Source organism: Pelodiscus sinensis, chromosome 7 (genome assembly GCF_052426305.1).
Source record: "Pelodiscus sinensis isolate ZL-2025 chromosome 7, ASM5242630v1, whole genome shotgun sequence".
NCBI lineage: Eukaryota > Metazoa > Chordata > Testudines > Trionychidae > Pelodiscus > Pelodiscus sinensis.
The window spans coordinates 60,511,160-60,526,599 of NC_143058.1; the positions used below are offsets into that span (position 1 = coordinate 60,511,160).

At 43.9% G+C, this 15,440-nt stretch overlaps 1 protein-coding gene across 6 annotated transcripts in view; it reads right to left on the reverse strand.

Moving 5' to 3' along the window:
* Positions 1–455: 455 nt before the first annotated feature.
* Positions 456–15,440, reverse strand: part of ERBB4 (erb-b2 receptor tyrosine kinase 4) — a 923,012-nt gene continuing 908,027 nt past the window's right edge. For all 6 annotated transcript variants that reach the window (XM_075933933.2, XM_075933937.2, XM_075933934.2 and 3 more), the window contains 2 exons: positions 15,125–15,425; positions 456–9,763 (listed from right to left, as the gene is read on the reverse strand). In XM_075933933.2, the coding sequence (XP_075790048.1) occupies positions 9,318–9,763; positions 15,125–15,425 (747 nt within the window). In that variant the 3' untranslated portion in view covers positions 456–9,317. The remainder of the gene's footprint in view (positions 9,764–15,124; positions 15,426–15,440) is intronic.

Sequence of the window (15,440 nt, forward strand, 5' to 3'; positions counted from 1 at the left end):
TCATTGCCGATGAATGACAGTGAATTAGGCCAATGAGAATGACTGTACAGCATAGTGGTTAGGGCATTTATCTAGGGAATGTGAGAGACTCCAAGTTCATGTCCTTTCTTGACATCAGGGTCCAGAATGGTAACCAAGTCATCCCTCTGTTTATAATGCAGGGGAACGTTTTCCTGGGTTGCTGGTGCCATTTATTCCTTTCCTCTGAAGGAAAGTAATCTCTGAGTGGTCTATATTAGTGGTGAATTCCTTCCTGGCCAATGTACAAGGGGATTAAAGGAACACTTGTGCAAAGGCTGCTGGCTTCTCTGTACAGTCTTGCATTTCCGCGTCCATCTTCCAAGTGGGAAAAAACAGACCTTTCAGGCTATTTACCCATCTTCCCATGTTCTGCCAAGACGGCCACACTCAGCTGCTACGGCCGTCAATCAAACATCCAAGGCACACGCTGAAACTTTTGTTTCATATTTTATTGAATTTCATTTATATTAAATTAAAAATATATTTCTGACAGATTCATGTAACAAAAATGCAGAACAGTTTTCAAATTGTTTAGCGGGGATGATCAGTGGGGGCTAAGCAGGTCCTGATCTACATTTGTTTTAACAAACAGGGAAAAGCGCTACCACCGGGAGGAGGAATTTGGGAGTACACTGAAAAGAAGATCGTAATCAGACAAAGAAAAGGGCCACTGGTTTCTGCCCAGCCTCCAAAAGGAAAAGAAACATGGCAAATCAAGGGAAAGGGAAATAATGCTAAAATATATAGCTAATATTAACCCAAGTCAGTATCTAGTTTAACAGTGCATAATCCTTCATAGCTGAAATATGAGACAAAAGGTTAAAGTAACATTACGCCACACACAACTGGCATACGCTACTGTGTAAGCGAGTGCAGAAAGTTTGAACATACCACAATAGTGCTAAACACAGAGTCACACAGAATGTCAAAATGATAACGCCAGCAAAAACTAAAAAAAAGGAAATAAATCACCAGCAAATTACTCATATACAAATCAATCCTAAAGACAATTATGTTCTGAAGAATGATGTCCACGAAAAGAAAAGAAAAGCAACATTGTCCTTATTTACAAATGCAACTAGCCGTGTCTTTAACAAGCTATAAAAATACTATTCACATTTTCAAAGAAACATACAGTAGTGTTTTTTTTATTTGTTTGTTTAAAAAAGGTAGCTAACTCTGAGTGCACTGTGTCAAATGAATGCAGTCACCCTCATAGTCCTCAAAGGCAGAACTCTTTTTGTTTGTATTTTTTTACATTTGACGCACGGGGAATTGGATAACCAATATAACACTCAACAGGAGGTACATGAAAAGGCAGACATGTAAAGTTCCTCATGTTGACTCTGCAAGGAAACGCTTGGATGAGAAGATGTGGGTTGGAATAGGAAGGGACAAGATAATGAATTCCACAATTCTGTTGCTCTGGAAATCTATTCTTGTGGCCTCTTGTACCTCCTTTGGTGTGACCTTTCTTGAAACATGATCCATTTAACCTAAGCCCATTGGAGTCAAGTATTGAAGGTCTACCTATCATACAGCCTTGAGCCCCTTTGGAGGAGGGCTGTGTAGAAGTGAGCCTAAGCCAGGGCAGGGCCAGTGGAGGATGTGGGTTGGGAGTGAGAGGCACCAGCAGGGCCAGGGTAACCCAGAGCTGGTCTTCGCAGTAGGATTCAGAGACGAATTTGGATTAGAGGGCATTGAAATGAGTGGACGGGGAATAGCAATTTTTCTTATTTTTTCCAATTCAAAATTTGAAAATTTGTAATATTTTGACCAGCTCTGAACTTGGCTGAATAGAATGAGTGAACAATGCTTTGTGGATTATTTTTGTTTTGTCTGTCTGCATCATTTGAAAATACTTTCAACAGCTCTAATTTATGGAGTCAGATATGTTTTCGTTTTCCACACCAGATCCACAATGATACAACATATGTACTTGTTCCCATCATACAAGAACTAGGAGTCTCTAAGTGAAATTAATAGGTAGCGGGTTTAAAACAAACAAAAGAAAGGATTTTTTTCCACTCAGTGCAAAGTCAACCTGTGGAACTCCTTGCCAGTAGAGGTTGTGAAGACCAGGACTTTAGTTCTTTCTTAAATTCATGGAAGATAGGACTATCAATGGCTATCTAACATAATTCAATAGCCAGGACAGGTAGGAATGGTGTCCCTAGCCTCTTTCAGATGCTGGGAAGGGGTGATGGGCACGGGACTGTTTGAAGATTCCCTGTTCTGTTACCATGTGTGGCTGTCCTTATGTTCTTATAACCCATCTCTACATATTCCAAGCCAACACTTCCTACCTATAAAAAGACAGCTTAGCTTTCAGCAACAATAACACATCACCTTAGTCACTTTTAAAGGATGGGTTGTTTTAGTGCATTCAAAGTTAGTTACCCTTTACACAGCTGCTCAGTTTAATAATCGACCCATTTAACAGCAGTACCAGTTTATGCTACATATTTCATAGTACCTTACTTCAAAAGAACAGCTTACGTATCTACACTGACTTATAAAATACCATTCACATTTTGATTCTGTGGTTTTCCCAAAAGGCTTGACTCTTCGGAGTGCTATGGAAAATACAGCGATTCCTCCCAACAAAGGCTGAAATGGCAACTTGGTTCTCCCACCACTGGAAAGGAAGAATTTGCAAACAATGGACGTCTGACGCAACCAGAAGGAAATCGCTTTCCCATCAGAGTAAGTACAGGACTTAAGCCCCTAAACTCCATGGAGGAGCTGATCCATCATTGTTTTGGAGCAGATTTGGGCATGCTAAGTCATGCTGTACCACTCCTCAAAGCTGTGACTACCACCACTGATGTGACTATGGCCTCTGTTATTTCACTTAAACTTGAGGATCTAACATCTCCCAGTTAGTACGTGACAGAAAGCAGTAACAGATGGCTAGAGCGGGAAGTAAAGTGGGGCCAGAAAACCTCAATTTGAAGCATAAATCCCACCAACTTCGATGGGACTTCGGTGAGGGCTTGGATCAGGTTGTTTTTCCGAGTTGGGACCTGGGCATTCTCTGCACTGTACCCAGCACAAATCCCCAATTTGTTCTGCTATCCAAATACTAATACCTTACGGCTTGAGCAATCCCAGTGACATTAGTGCTACAGAGTAGAGTACTTCCCGTGAGGGTCTTGGGCACTGGCCCTCAGCTTTGAAAGAAGCAGCTCAGCATTAGAACATCCACTAGGAAGTTGGCAGGGGGGTAGGGGAGAAAGTTTGTTGACAAACTAATGTGGACAGTTTAAACTAGTGTCGCCAGTGATGCAGCTTGGTTTCTGTGCCTTTGTCCTCTGGGTTTTAAAATGTATTTGAACAAATAACTTTTTCTACCCGTCTGCCTAAAGCTCACCATAAAAACACATTTTAAAAAAAATCTAAAAAAAAAAAAGGAACATTGGGCAAAAGAATGGCCCTATTAGACCGCAACAGTCTCTACCGTGTTATGAAGCATGGAAACAAGGGAGAAAGAACACCTAGGAATAGGCCCATCTTCCTACAAAATGCAGAAATGGTGACTTTACAATGAACACACCCAACGTGAGCAGCGGTGGGAGGGTGGAGATCAACAGCAATGAGAGAATGCCACGTGGCGGAGCGGAAAGCCAGCAGGAAGCTGCTCAGCAAACCATCCAGCTTCCATGTTGTTATTGCAACCGAAAAGAAGAACTTGACTTTTACAGAGTGAAAAGTAAAGGCAACAGCCTCAAGCTGCAGTCTCTGTTTAACCTGCTCATGGAGGGCCTGAGCCTCATTTTCACAAGGGCCCAGTATGTAAAGGGGGCATCACTATCAGTGTGCAACATAAAAGGGGCCTTTGTGTAAATGAGCTGCCGTGGTAAAGCACCTCTGTACCCATCTTGAATTTCCAGCTATGAAAATGGGGTGTAAAATGCCAATCCCGGCCCCATAGTACCATGCCAGCAAATAGCACCCCCGTTCTATATCTAGCACAATAGCCTTAACTCTGCTCTCACCCCTGGGGCAGTTGAGAGGGGCTGTCCTGAGTGCCCTGCTATGCAAAGAGCTTTGTTGTTGCAAGGTGCACACATAAGGAGCTGTGAGACGCAACCAACCCTGCAGCTGTCAGAAGAGGCGTGGCCCCAGAAGATGGAGGGATGCTACAACTCCTTTCGGCTTGCTCACTGAGACCTTCCGTTTCAAGTCCCTGCATGCCGCCACAGTGATCTAGACGAGCCTGCATGGAAATAAGAACCCAGGTGCCCTGCATCCTCAGCTCTCTTCCCTCCAGTCTCTTGTCACGTCCACCAAAGGCGAGGGACGGCGTGCCCACTGTGCATTGGCGTGAGTGACTACACACAGAGCTGCAGGCCCCACGGGTTCACGTTCCTGCACAGTGCAGAGCAAAGGAAGGCGTCCCAGGTAATTGGTACTCCAGGTCCCTTTGCCTCCGGTGGGTGCAGCATTGAGTTGCTAATGTCTACCTAGAGGTCTGCTTGACCTCAACAAAACATAGCCTGCAGTATCTTCAACCTCTTCCCCTCACTGCCACAAGCTGTGGGAAGAGCATGGCAAGACACTCCCTCTAGTCCAGGGACTCTCAGAAATAAATAGCACAAGCTGACCAGGCAGCAACTTGTGCAGGCAGGTGATGGGCCCAGTCCCTGAAACAGCTGGCAGTGTTAACATCAAGTTTCTCGGCATAACTAAATCAAGTTTCTGGTCTGAGGTTAGGCCTTGAACTAAGGCTCCGGTTTAAATCTTGTGAATTCATCAATTAAGAAAAAAAGAGCTCAAGGGATGCTGGCCATTAAAAATGGAGTCAAATTCCGTTCCCCCAAATCATTCAAAGGGATGCCGTCGACTTGAAATCTAGCAGGATGGTTTCTCACCATTAAAAAAAATTACATTTTTGGGGCAGTGTCTAAAATTCATTTTCCTCCTACTGATACGTGTAAAACCTAGCCTGGGAAATGATGGAATGAAACCCTCTTGGTTTTCTTTCTGTTTTCACATGATAACACTTGGCACAGGCATTTTTTCTCCTGAAAAAAAAATTAGTCATTGTGTGGCTATACTGTGGGCAGGAATAGGGGAAAGAGAAACAATGCAAAATTTGCTTGTAATGACAAGGGGCAGAAATAGAACATGAGGTTTTGACTAGGTGATCAAAAAAATTCAGTGAAAATGTGTTTTTCATGGAAGAAAAAAAAACAAACCCTGAGTTTTCAACTAAGTGAATTTTTTTTCGTGGAAAAACATCTGCTTTCCAAAGAAAAATTTGATATAATTAAAAAAAATGGAACGACATCTGTCTTAGTCATGGTTGTTAATATTGTGGTGAGAGGAGGCCCCAGATTAAAATTAAACGTCACAGTGTCATATTTTTCCCTTTGGGAAGTGCTCAGATTCTATGGAAGTGAGGGGAGGAGGTTTTCTATCTTAGCTGGAGATTTCTGTTGAAAACATTCAGACTGTATGTAACAAGCCATGCTAATGACTGTGTGTTTTGTTGTAGGCCAAGAATAGTCACCCTTTGGGATTACAAAAAGAATCTATGGCTATGCCCATACTGCCGGCTTTTTGCGGAAGAACGACTGTTCTTGAGCAAAAACTTGCAGAGCGTCTACACTGCACATGTGTTCTTGTGCATGTAAATTTACAATAAGGCATTGGAACAGAGGGCTTGCTGCGCAAGAGTTATTCCTCTCCGCACGAGGAATAAGCCCTCTTGTGCAAGAGCTCTTGCGCAAGAAGGCAGTGTGGACGGGCAACAGGGATTTCTTGCGCAAGAAACCCCTATGGCTAAAATGGCCATCAGAGCTTTCTTGCGCAAAAGAGCATCTACACTGCCATGGACGCTCTTGCGGAAAAGCACATGGCAGTGTGGACGCACTCTTGCGCAAGAACTCTTGTGCAAAACAGTTCTTGCATAAGAAGCCTGCAGGGTAGATGTAACCTAGGTGTTTAGCTCAGCATAGGCCAATACCTCATATCCAGAGCAATGACTTGTTAAAAGGCAATTTTTGGCAACGGGACTATCCCAAACCAGAAACTTGGGAGATGTAACCGGGCAGCGATTATGTTACTTTGCATTTCACTAATTCCATTTCCCTTTGTCGTGTTAACTGTTGGTTTGGGTTGGTTGGTTTGTTTTTAAAGACACATTTGACACTGCTCAGCCTGTAATTGTAAACCTACTTCAGGGTTTCATGCTCCCTAAAGTGAGCCTCATATACTCAGTCATATGAGAATGCTATTTTACCCACAACTGATAATTAAAAAGTAAATAAACAATTCAAGCATTGGCCGGCGAGGAAGGGGGGGGGGGGTTAGACTGTTAAAAACAACCATATTTACATTTCCTTTTTTTTCAGCAGGACTTATTTTTAATGTTGATATTACTGAATTATCAAACAGGTTTTCTACCTTCTGTTAGCAGCTGGATTCTAAAATCCTTGTAGCGGTTTGCCTTCAGTAGGTTGGAGCGGTGCACTAAAAGATGGACGGTGAGAGAAAAGTGCACCCCTTCAAATACAAATACGCAGCCTGTATCTAGATTTCCATTAGCACTTCACTCTTCTCTTATACCTGTTCCGTGATGGAGTTCAACCCAACTTCTCCCGCCCTCTATTCTAAGCTTTCTCTGAGTCACAGAAGGGACATAAAACAAACAAAAACCCTTGTACCAGAATTGTATCATTTGTCCATTTGCTCTTTTCAAGAGACTTACCTCCTGGATCCCAACCTTGAAGATTTATGCACTACTCGCACATGGAGTGCTTTAACAGATCCGAGGGGGTCTAATTCTTTTGTGGTCATCCACCCTGCTTTAATGGTCAGCTGTTCATTTCATTCTGCCGTGACAAACTGATTTGTTAGGTAGCCACCTGCCCACTCCTTTTAATAGCTGCAAAGACTTATTGTTCTTGTTTATAAATCACCTATTTACATACAAGGGTTATGGGTTTAGTAAGTGCACAGCAGCTGGTAATTAAGTTCTGCTCGTTCAAATTGGTTTGAAGCACCTCATTCCATAATGCCCTATTGGCTGAACCAGCCTTGACCTGAAATTCTGATGGACACAGTGGGGACCAGCCACAAATGCTGTGTCTAAGTACAAGACTAAGAAGTAACCCAGGTTAGGATCCCTTTCCTACCCAGAGCTGACTTGTCTAGCAAGCCCCAAGACACAGAAAATTAAGCAATTATTGCATGGCGGCCCTGGGAGAGGGAAGAGGGAGGGATTAGGCAATTTTGTAATGTCGCTTCATGAAGGCATCACCAGATACTTGCGTAACATGGTATAACATCAGCTCCTACAGTAAACTCAAAATGGCAGACTGAGGAAGAGGGTCATAGCTTACTTAGTTTTCCTCGTTCAATCGGAGGGGTCTGCTCTCCCTGAGAGGGAGCTCATGATGGCAATCCATTAAAATTAGGATTTAACCGAAAATAACCATTGCTTCCATACTGTTCCTCCCTCTTGCCGCGTTCCATCATCCAAAGGGCCTTCATTTTAGTGGTAGTAAAGTGCATTAATGTGAATACTGTTGCCCTCTTAAAATTTGAGTCTAATTAGATAGATCTATTTTCTTTAAAAGTCTAAATAGCTAGACACTTAGTGCATTAAAAAGCAAGACACCCTCCCTGCTCTTCCCTTCTGCTTCCTATGGTGTTCTATGTCTGAGGCTAAAGTGAATTTAAAAACACTGGCTAAAAATATTTCCAGGCATGGGGGTAGACGGAGGATAAATGAAAGGTTCTGTGACAGCTCAAGTTGATGAAAGAGAAATAAGTGCATGGAAATCAACTCATGATTTACATTTCGGACTGAAAGCAGTGTGTATCATGCATGCATTGACTTTAAAATCCTTGTATGTACTAGCTTATGTGCTGGAAAAATCTGTCTATCAGAGCACTATAGTCCTTGCTGGGCTCCAAGCCACACCTAGCCAGTCTTCTCCCCAAATCCCTTCACTGTTTGCATTGATTTCCATTGTGCAGCAGTGTTTGAACTGGTTCCTTCTTTACTGTATCCTCTGAAGTAGTCAGCGTACTGGCCTCTAGAACCAGCCGATGCTGTTCCACAGATGCGACTTTCTTCATTTTGGCATTTCCACAGTTGTCCTTTATGTATAATTTCCTTATTTAATTTAAAATTATTTTTATTTTGCTGGTCACTTCCATATTGCTTCATTCAAAATCCAGAAAAAAACAGTTCAGAGTGAGGGCAAATAAAACCATAGCTTAAGTGCAAACTAACTTTCCAGTGATCTGCTATGAGTGTTTTACCCACTCCAGTGTCTTTCTTCCAGTTTAAAGGACTCCTTAATAGGCCACCCCTTAGAACACCACCGGTTTTCCTGAACCGGTTAAACTCCCCTCCTCCTGTCGACTGTGTCCCCAGATAATTTAAATCCATGAGCAAAAAGAAAGAAGAAAATTGGCATGGATACGTTGTCTGTATTAAGTAGGTATAAAACATGAAGGGGAGGCTCTGTGCCTACAAATCACAGATCTTGGCCTCTCTTTCAGCTTCAAGGAGGCTGTTGGCTTTTTGTGTTGAAAATACTTGTCGTCATGGCGACACATACAAAAAAAATTGCACTGTTATGCACAGGAGCTTCAAGAGAAAGTCTCGGTGCTTCGGAAAGGGGACAAAACTGTGGGAGTGGCTAAGAAGAGGGGACAGGCCAGAGATAAAAGTCACCTCGTTATCACCTTGGGTGGCTGTGATGGCCAACTGAATCGTTATGAAAAGCTGGGATAGCTGTTTGCAGCTGCCAGGATAGAAAATGTTAGGGAAAAGAAATTGGATTCTCCAATCTCAATTATTTAGCTATCACACGTGATATAAAAGTTGTCCTTTTCTCCCCCGAATGGAAACCACATTGCGATTTCCAGGAATGCTGAAGAGGCTCTCGTGGGTTTCTCTTGGTAGAAACAGACATGGTGTGACGTCCCCTACAGCATCAGTTGAATTACCAAGAACGAGGATGACAGCAGACAACCCTGTAACTGGCCTTTCCTGGCATTTGCTAGCCCCTCAAGTCCCTCTGACCCTCAGGGTCTGGGAAAGGCAAGAAATGCCAGGTTTGGGCCTTCTTTCAGTCAGTCTTTCTTTCTTTCCTTCCAGGTTCAAAACCCGATCTGCAAATGACTCCAAGGTGTCCTTCTACTTGGAAATATCAACGTGAGTGAACTGGCAAAAAGAGGAAGCTTCCGAGAAACAGAGAGGGAGAGAGAGAAAGAGAGAGAGAATCCAGCAGCTAGAAAGGGGTTACCTCTCCGCAGGTGTAATAGTGATGGGGCTACACCACTGTGTTCCGATGTCTGTATGGTGGTGGGGGCAGTACAGTGCCAGGCTTCAGCGAGAACTCAGAGAGGTATTCAGGGTTCTCTGCCACGATGGGCCGGATCCGTCCATTTTGTTTGTAAAAATATTTTGTGCTGTACTCCTGCAGGCAGTCTGGGTGCTGGAAGGTGCTTCGTGGGGGCAGGCTGTGGTTCCAGTAATCCGGGTTGTCGAAGGCCTTCTTGGATTTCTCTGGCAAAGGAAGCCCGTTGTTCTTCAGGTACTCTGCGTTTTCCAAGGTGTTAGCAAAGGTATTGAGGTACAATGGCTCGTTCACGTACTCGTCCTCTGCTTTGGGTTGCCCATTCGGGGCGCTGTGATACTCGGGGTTGTCCAGGGCTTGAAGATCACCGTTCTTCCGGCGAGAGACAAATGGGTTCTCCTCAACCGGGTTCAGGTAATCTGAAAAAGATGAGAGGCATGTCAACACAAGGAAAAGCTCATGTGTCCACAGAGTGGCCATCATCAATCATTACCATCTGTTCACTTGAATGTACACTTCAGCCCAAAGTCCCTAATGCATACAGCCTACTTTACTTATCTTCACTTTGCTACTAGCAGATAGTGCCGAGAGGCCTAGAGATCAGGGCCACACTGTGCTAGGTGCTGTACAGACATATAACGCGGGACAGACCCTGCCCAAAAGAGTGTATTGCCTAGCCAGACAGGTTGGGCAAAGTGTAGAAGACAGGAAAGAGGGAAACTAAGTGACTTGTCTTAGGTTGCCGGGGAGAATGTGACAGTGCTGGGAACCAACCCGAGATCTCACCTTCTCTCTCTAGAAGAATTGGCTATATGGTCCACTAAAGTGGAATGAAGATACCGGGGACTGCCTCTATCACTGACTCTTTGTGCCACCTTGTCTAAGTCAGGTAAACTCACCACCTTCTCAGCAATTCTACCTAGAAAATGCTAATTAAAATTATTGTTCCTCTTCTACTATCAACATTTCCATTCTAACCCTGTATGGCTGCATTATTAAAAACTCAGCTCTGTGATTAAAAGCTGCCCTGACTGAGGGACAAAGGGCCTCCAAATGCGAAGGAACAAAGATTATAATTAGCACGGAGCGGGACTCAGATGAGTTCCTGAGCTAGCACTAAACAGAGTAGGACTGTGTGAAATTAGCACAAAATGTCAACACCACTTTGTAAACAAGGCTGAAGGTCACAGCGAAAATGAGGACAGGTTGATGGAGGCAAGAGGGGGGCTAGTCACTCGAACACCACAATCTCCAACATAGACCCATTAGGCAACAAAATGTTAGGAGATTGGATGGTGATGCGATACTGCACACGCCTTCTGGAGTAATGCAACACTGTTAGCAAGTTCTCTCCCAAGGCTGCAGCCTGTGGCTCTCAAGTTGTGGTTACCATGTGTTAACAGACCTACTGGGTCTCCACAGAGCTCTGTGAGAAGCAATTTTGACACAGAGGTCAGTGGGGCTGTCTGCAAGAGTAGTGGACTGCAAATGGAATTGCTTAGAGATTAACTATAGACACACAAAAAATCACGTTCGCAGTGAGATGTGTCAGAAGTATCCAGTTCAAACAAGTCCAAATATGGCTGGATCAAATCTACATCTTGAATGGGTTTTGTCTTACATTTTTCATCTGGAAGGATCCCAGTGCATTTTACTAGATGATGTGCTAAACAGTGGGAGTAAGCCATAACACTTGGAGATTTGGGTTTATTGTGCCTACTTCCCACCACTGCCTTGCCCCTTATGTGGGGTTCTCCACTCCCCCACATCAGTGCGTAAATGACACACAAGGTGCAAGGCAGTGGAGAGTCGAGCCATTGTCTTTAGTGAACATGGGCCACGGTGGCTCTTGCTGCACCTTTGGAAAGGGTGTGATATTCCACAGTAGCCAAGGATCAAAGAGATCAGGTACCTATAGAAACAACAAGGAGTCCTTTGGCACCTTTAGAGACTAACAAAAATATCTAACATCTCACGTTTTCGTGGGCAACACCCACTTCATCAAATGATGAGCTGGAGTGGAAATATCAGAAAACATTTTATTTATAACAGGAATTATAAAAGGAAAAAAGGTACCTGTCAGTTGTAGGGCCAGTATTAGTGAGGTTAATTAAGTGGGCTGGAAGTGTCCATTAACTGGGTGATGCATTATAAAGCCAGTCTACCTTGTCTTTAACACTGTATTTTTAAACATCAAAAGCTAAGTGTGGGGCACTGCCAGCCCATGTCAGTAGCTGGATATATTTTGGTTAATCTCTAAGGTGCCACAGGACCACTCCTTGTTTTTAAAGTTACAGACTAACACAGCGACCCCGCTGAGACTTAGGCACATTTGAGAACCACTGTCCTAAACTTTTTGGCTCGTGGACCACCTGGCTCGATGTAAACCTTTCTGTGGCCCACCAGTTGCTAATGGAAACTCACCATTAATTTGCATGATTACACCTGAGCCATTTTGCTAGTGGGAGACTGGTTAAATTTCAATTATTAAACAGATTAAGCACTTTAACTTTCTCATATTAGTTTATCAAATGTTATTTTAAATAAAATAAAATATTATTTTATGTCCAACACAAAAGGTTTCAATGTTTTTACGGCAGGTGTGGGGAAACCTCTTTTGTGTTGGGGCCACAGACAAATCAGTTGGGGACCCACAAGTGAGAAGAAAAAAAACTTCCCCCAAATTCCCCAACCCTCACTGATGTGGTCCCCCAATTGAACCACCTCATTCCTCTGGTGTTCCAGCCCCACGAGGCAAGGAGAAGGGAGGGGGTGGGGGGACGGAAGTGTGAGGCTTCCTAGAGGCCAGATTTACTTTTCTGGGGCTCTGGAGTTAGTGGATTTTATGGACCCCCCCTTTAGGCTCTGGGGTGGGGACAAAAATGAGGGTTTCAGGGTACAGGACAGGGCTGCCAGTGAGTGGGATAGGGATGGGGTGAAGGATCTTGAAGGGAGGTGGGTGTAGAAAGATCAGGGTGCAAGATCAGGGAGGTAGGATGGAGAAGAGGGTCAGGGATAGGGTGTCTGGCTCTGCCCGGCTGAGCCCCATTCATCCCAACTTGATGCCTGCCCTGTGGGACCAACCAAGGGATGCGCCCCCCCCCCTTAATGTGGCCACAGTGCTCCTCCACGTATAGGTCCACAGCCTGCACGAGCAGGAGGGGTGAATTTGCTTTCTTCACCTCTCTGCTCGCCAGCCGGCGCTAATACTAAAATCTCGCTGCTGCATGTCGATCACGTGGTGGCAGCATGGGCTCCCTGCTGCATGGGGGAGGAGGAAGGGTGAGCTCCCGCTACGGACCACTAGTGGTCTGCAGCCTGCATTTTGAGAACCACTGATTTAGAATATAGAAGTGAAATATCAGTATTAATTAACATTGGGACATAGACCTAAGGCCTGTTTGTTTTGCTAAGCTAAATATCTTAGAAGGCCAAGTCTCAGGCCAAAAGATTAGCTTACCAGCAAGCAAGATAATGTCAGCCTTTCATATCACAAGGTGAAACAAAGTCTGTTAGCTCATCTGCTGACATCCAACTTGAGTTGGTACATTGCAATATTTTTTCCCCCTGAATATCAGCAGCTAAGCAGAAGTTTAACAAACAATGAATAGTCCTGCAGCACTTTAGAGACTAACAAAACATGTAGATGGTATGGGCATAACCCACTTCTTCAGATGAATGGAGTTCAGGTTACAAATAGAGAAAGAAAGGGGATAGGGAGCAAAAGAGAAGGAAAACATAGGAAAGGAAAAAAAATATCTTGTCAATTAAAGTGTCTCTGCTAAATGAGTCTAATAGAGTGGGCTGTAAGTGCCCGCTAGCTGGCTTTTGATGTCATTAGAGTGTGGAATGTAGCGGCCCATCCTATTCATGTCTTTGACACCTGGAAATAAGGTCTGACCAGACTTGTAATTTAAACCAAGTTCTGCAGCTTCTCTCTCAAGTTGGTTTTTGAAAATGGGTTGTCATAATATAGTCACTCTTAGCTCCGTTACTAAGTGCCCAGACAAGATACCATTTCAAATATCTGATTATAATACACAGAAACGCATTGGGGAACATTTTGTGTCCATTAATCCTTTGTTGTAGAGGTTTCATTTGCAAGTTTGACACCTGGAATTGAGGTCTGAACAAAGACCTGTACTGGATGGGCTGCTACATTCTACACCCTAATGACAGAAGAAGCTAAGCACCGGGTAATATAGAACCCACTCTCTTACCCTCATTTAGCATAGACATTCTAATTAATAAAGTTTTTTCCTCATTTCCCCCTTTTTCTTTCCCTCCCCACCCCCCCTCTTTCTCTGCTATTTATTTGTACCCTGGACTCCTTAACGCCATTCATCTGAAGAAGTGTGTTGTGCCCATGAAAGCTCATGATACCACCTACATTTTTTGTTAGTCTGTAACTGAAAAAACAATGAATAGTCCTGCAACACATTAACACGGCTACCTTTGTGAGACTTAGTTCCCATTATGCTTGTCAATGTCTAACAAGTTAGACTATGTCACTCTTTAACCAGAAGTTACTATGAAAAACAGGGCAACTCAAATTGAGTGGAGTGTGGAAACACAAAACAAAAAGGAGTTGAAACCTTCATAAATATGTACGATCCCCAGTGGGCATAAGTGGAACTCGTGTTAACAGGTGTAAATCGGCTGGTGTGCCATGCAAGAGGATGCAGATGCTGAGGAATATAACATCTAATGCTCCAGGATTCCCATTCAGGAGTCGTGAGTGACAGTAATCCCAGGGCCACGCATTTTGTACTGCTTCTGTATCTACTGTGGTAGTTTATTGACACATTCGCTGAGCTGATTCTGCAAAGGGACTGGTGCGTTCCTCAGCTCTCATTCTAATCATAAGAAACAACTGCAGTTTATCACATTGGTAACAGTTTTCCTGATGCTCTAGCTGCTCAGGAGACTAACCCTGTATCGACCACTGCAGTCTCAGCGTTTAATCAATAATCAATATAAAATATGTCAGAAGAACTCTGTCTTCTCCCATACAGGTAAGATGGTGCCATACCCCCATTCTTCCCTCTCCTTCTCAGGAGGCTACTGTTTCTAATCTCAAGTGGGCCAATCAGATTATTTATACAACGTTTTTGTCCAGCACCTCCCTTGATGCATGAAAACACTCAAAGATGTGCTTAAAGTTAAGCACACAGTCAGGTGCTTTGCTGAATGACAGTGCATTCCTTTTTCTTCCCTTGTGTACCTGTGCAATCACAATCCAGCTGTCTATTTTGGGCAATGAAATTTAGCTGCCGTGCAACAGTACCAACGACATAACTTAAGTTCTTCAGAAAGGCAGGAAAGGCCACAACAACTTCTCCAATGGAAAACTCAGAGGCTACATCTATGCTACAAGATTTGCCAGAAGAGGCAATGCAAATGAAGCATGGATTAGCATTTTTCACACTTCATTTGCATATTCTCGTTTGATCCGTTTTTGCACTAGGGGTTTTGCACAAAAACTTTATTTTTGAGGCATAAGGCTCTTGCACAAAAGGGGGTTTTTGCACAAAAAGAAAACATCCACACTGCTTGTTTTTGCGCAAAACAGATCGGAAGAGAATATGCAAATGAAGCACGAGAAAATGCTAATCCGTACTTCATTTGCACTGCCTTTTCCGGAAAATCTTGTAGTGTAAACGTAGCCTGAAGGACTTTAGAAACATGTAATTATACACACTAGAATTGAGCACATGTGCCCAAAATTTGTGATTAGCTCAGCCGGAGATCTTTCATCCCTAAAAATATTCAAGGTTTACCTGTTTTGGGCTTGTCTCGCATTGGAGTCATGTACCCATCTTCATCCAGCGAACCCCGCGAACCCCGCTCAGGTACAAACACCGTTGGGTCAGCGCTGTACCGTTGAGCGCTACTGTCCTCTTGTGCGATGGCGGCAGCCACCTGCTTCCGCAGAGTGCCGTTGCAGCAAGTGTCATCAAAGATCTCTGCTGTGGCCCCCTGGATGGCTGACGCCTCTGGAGTTATGCAGCTGACAGCTCTGTAGGGCACAGGTACTCCTTGTTCTGTAGCAAAGCCGCCGCCTCTGTACGTGAACTGGTTCTGCGCCAAAGACAA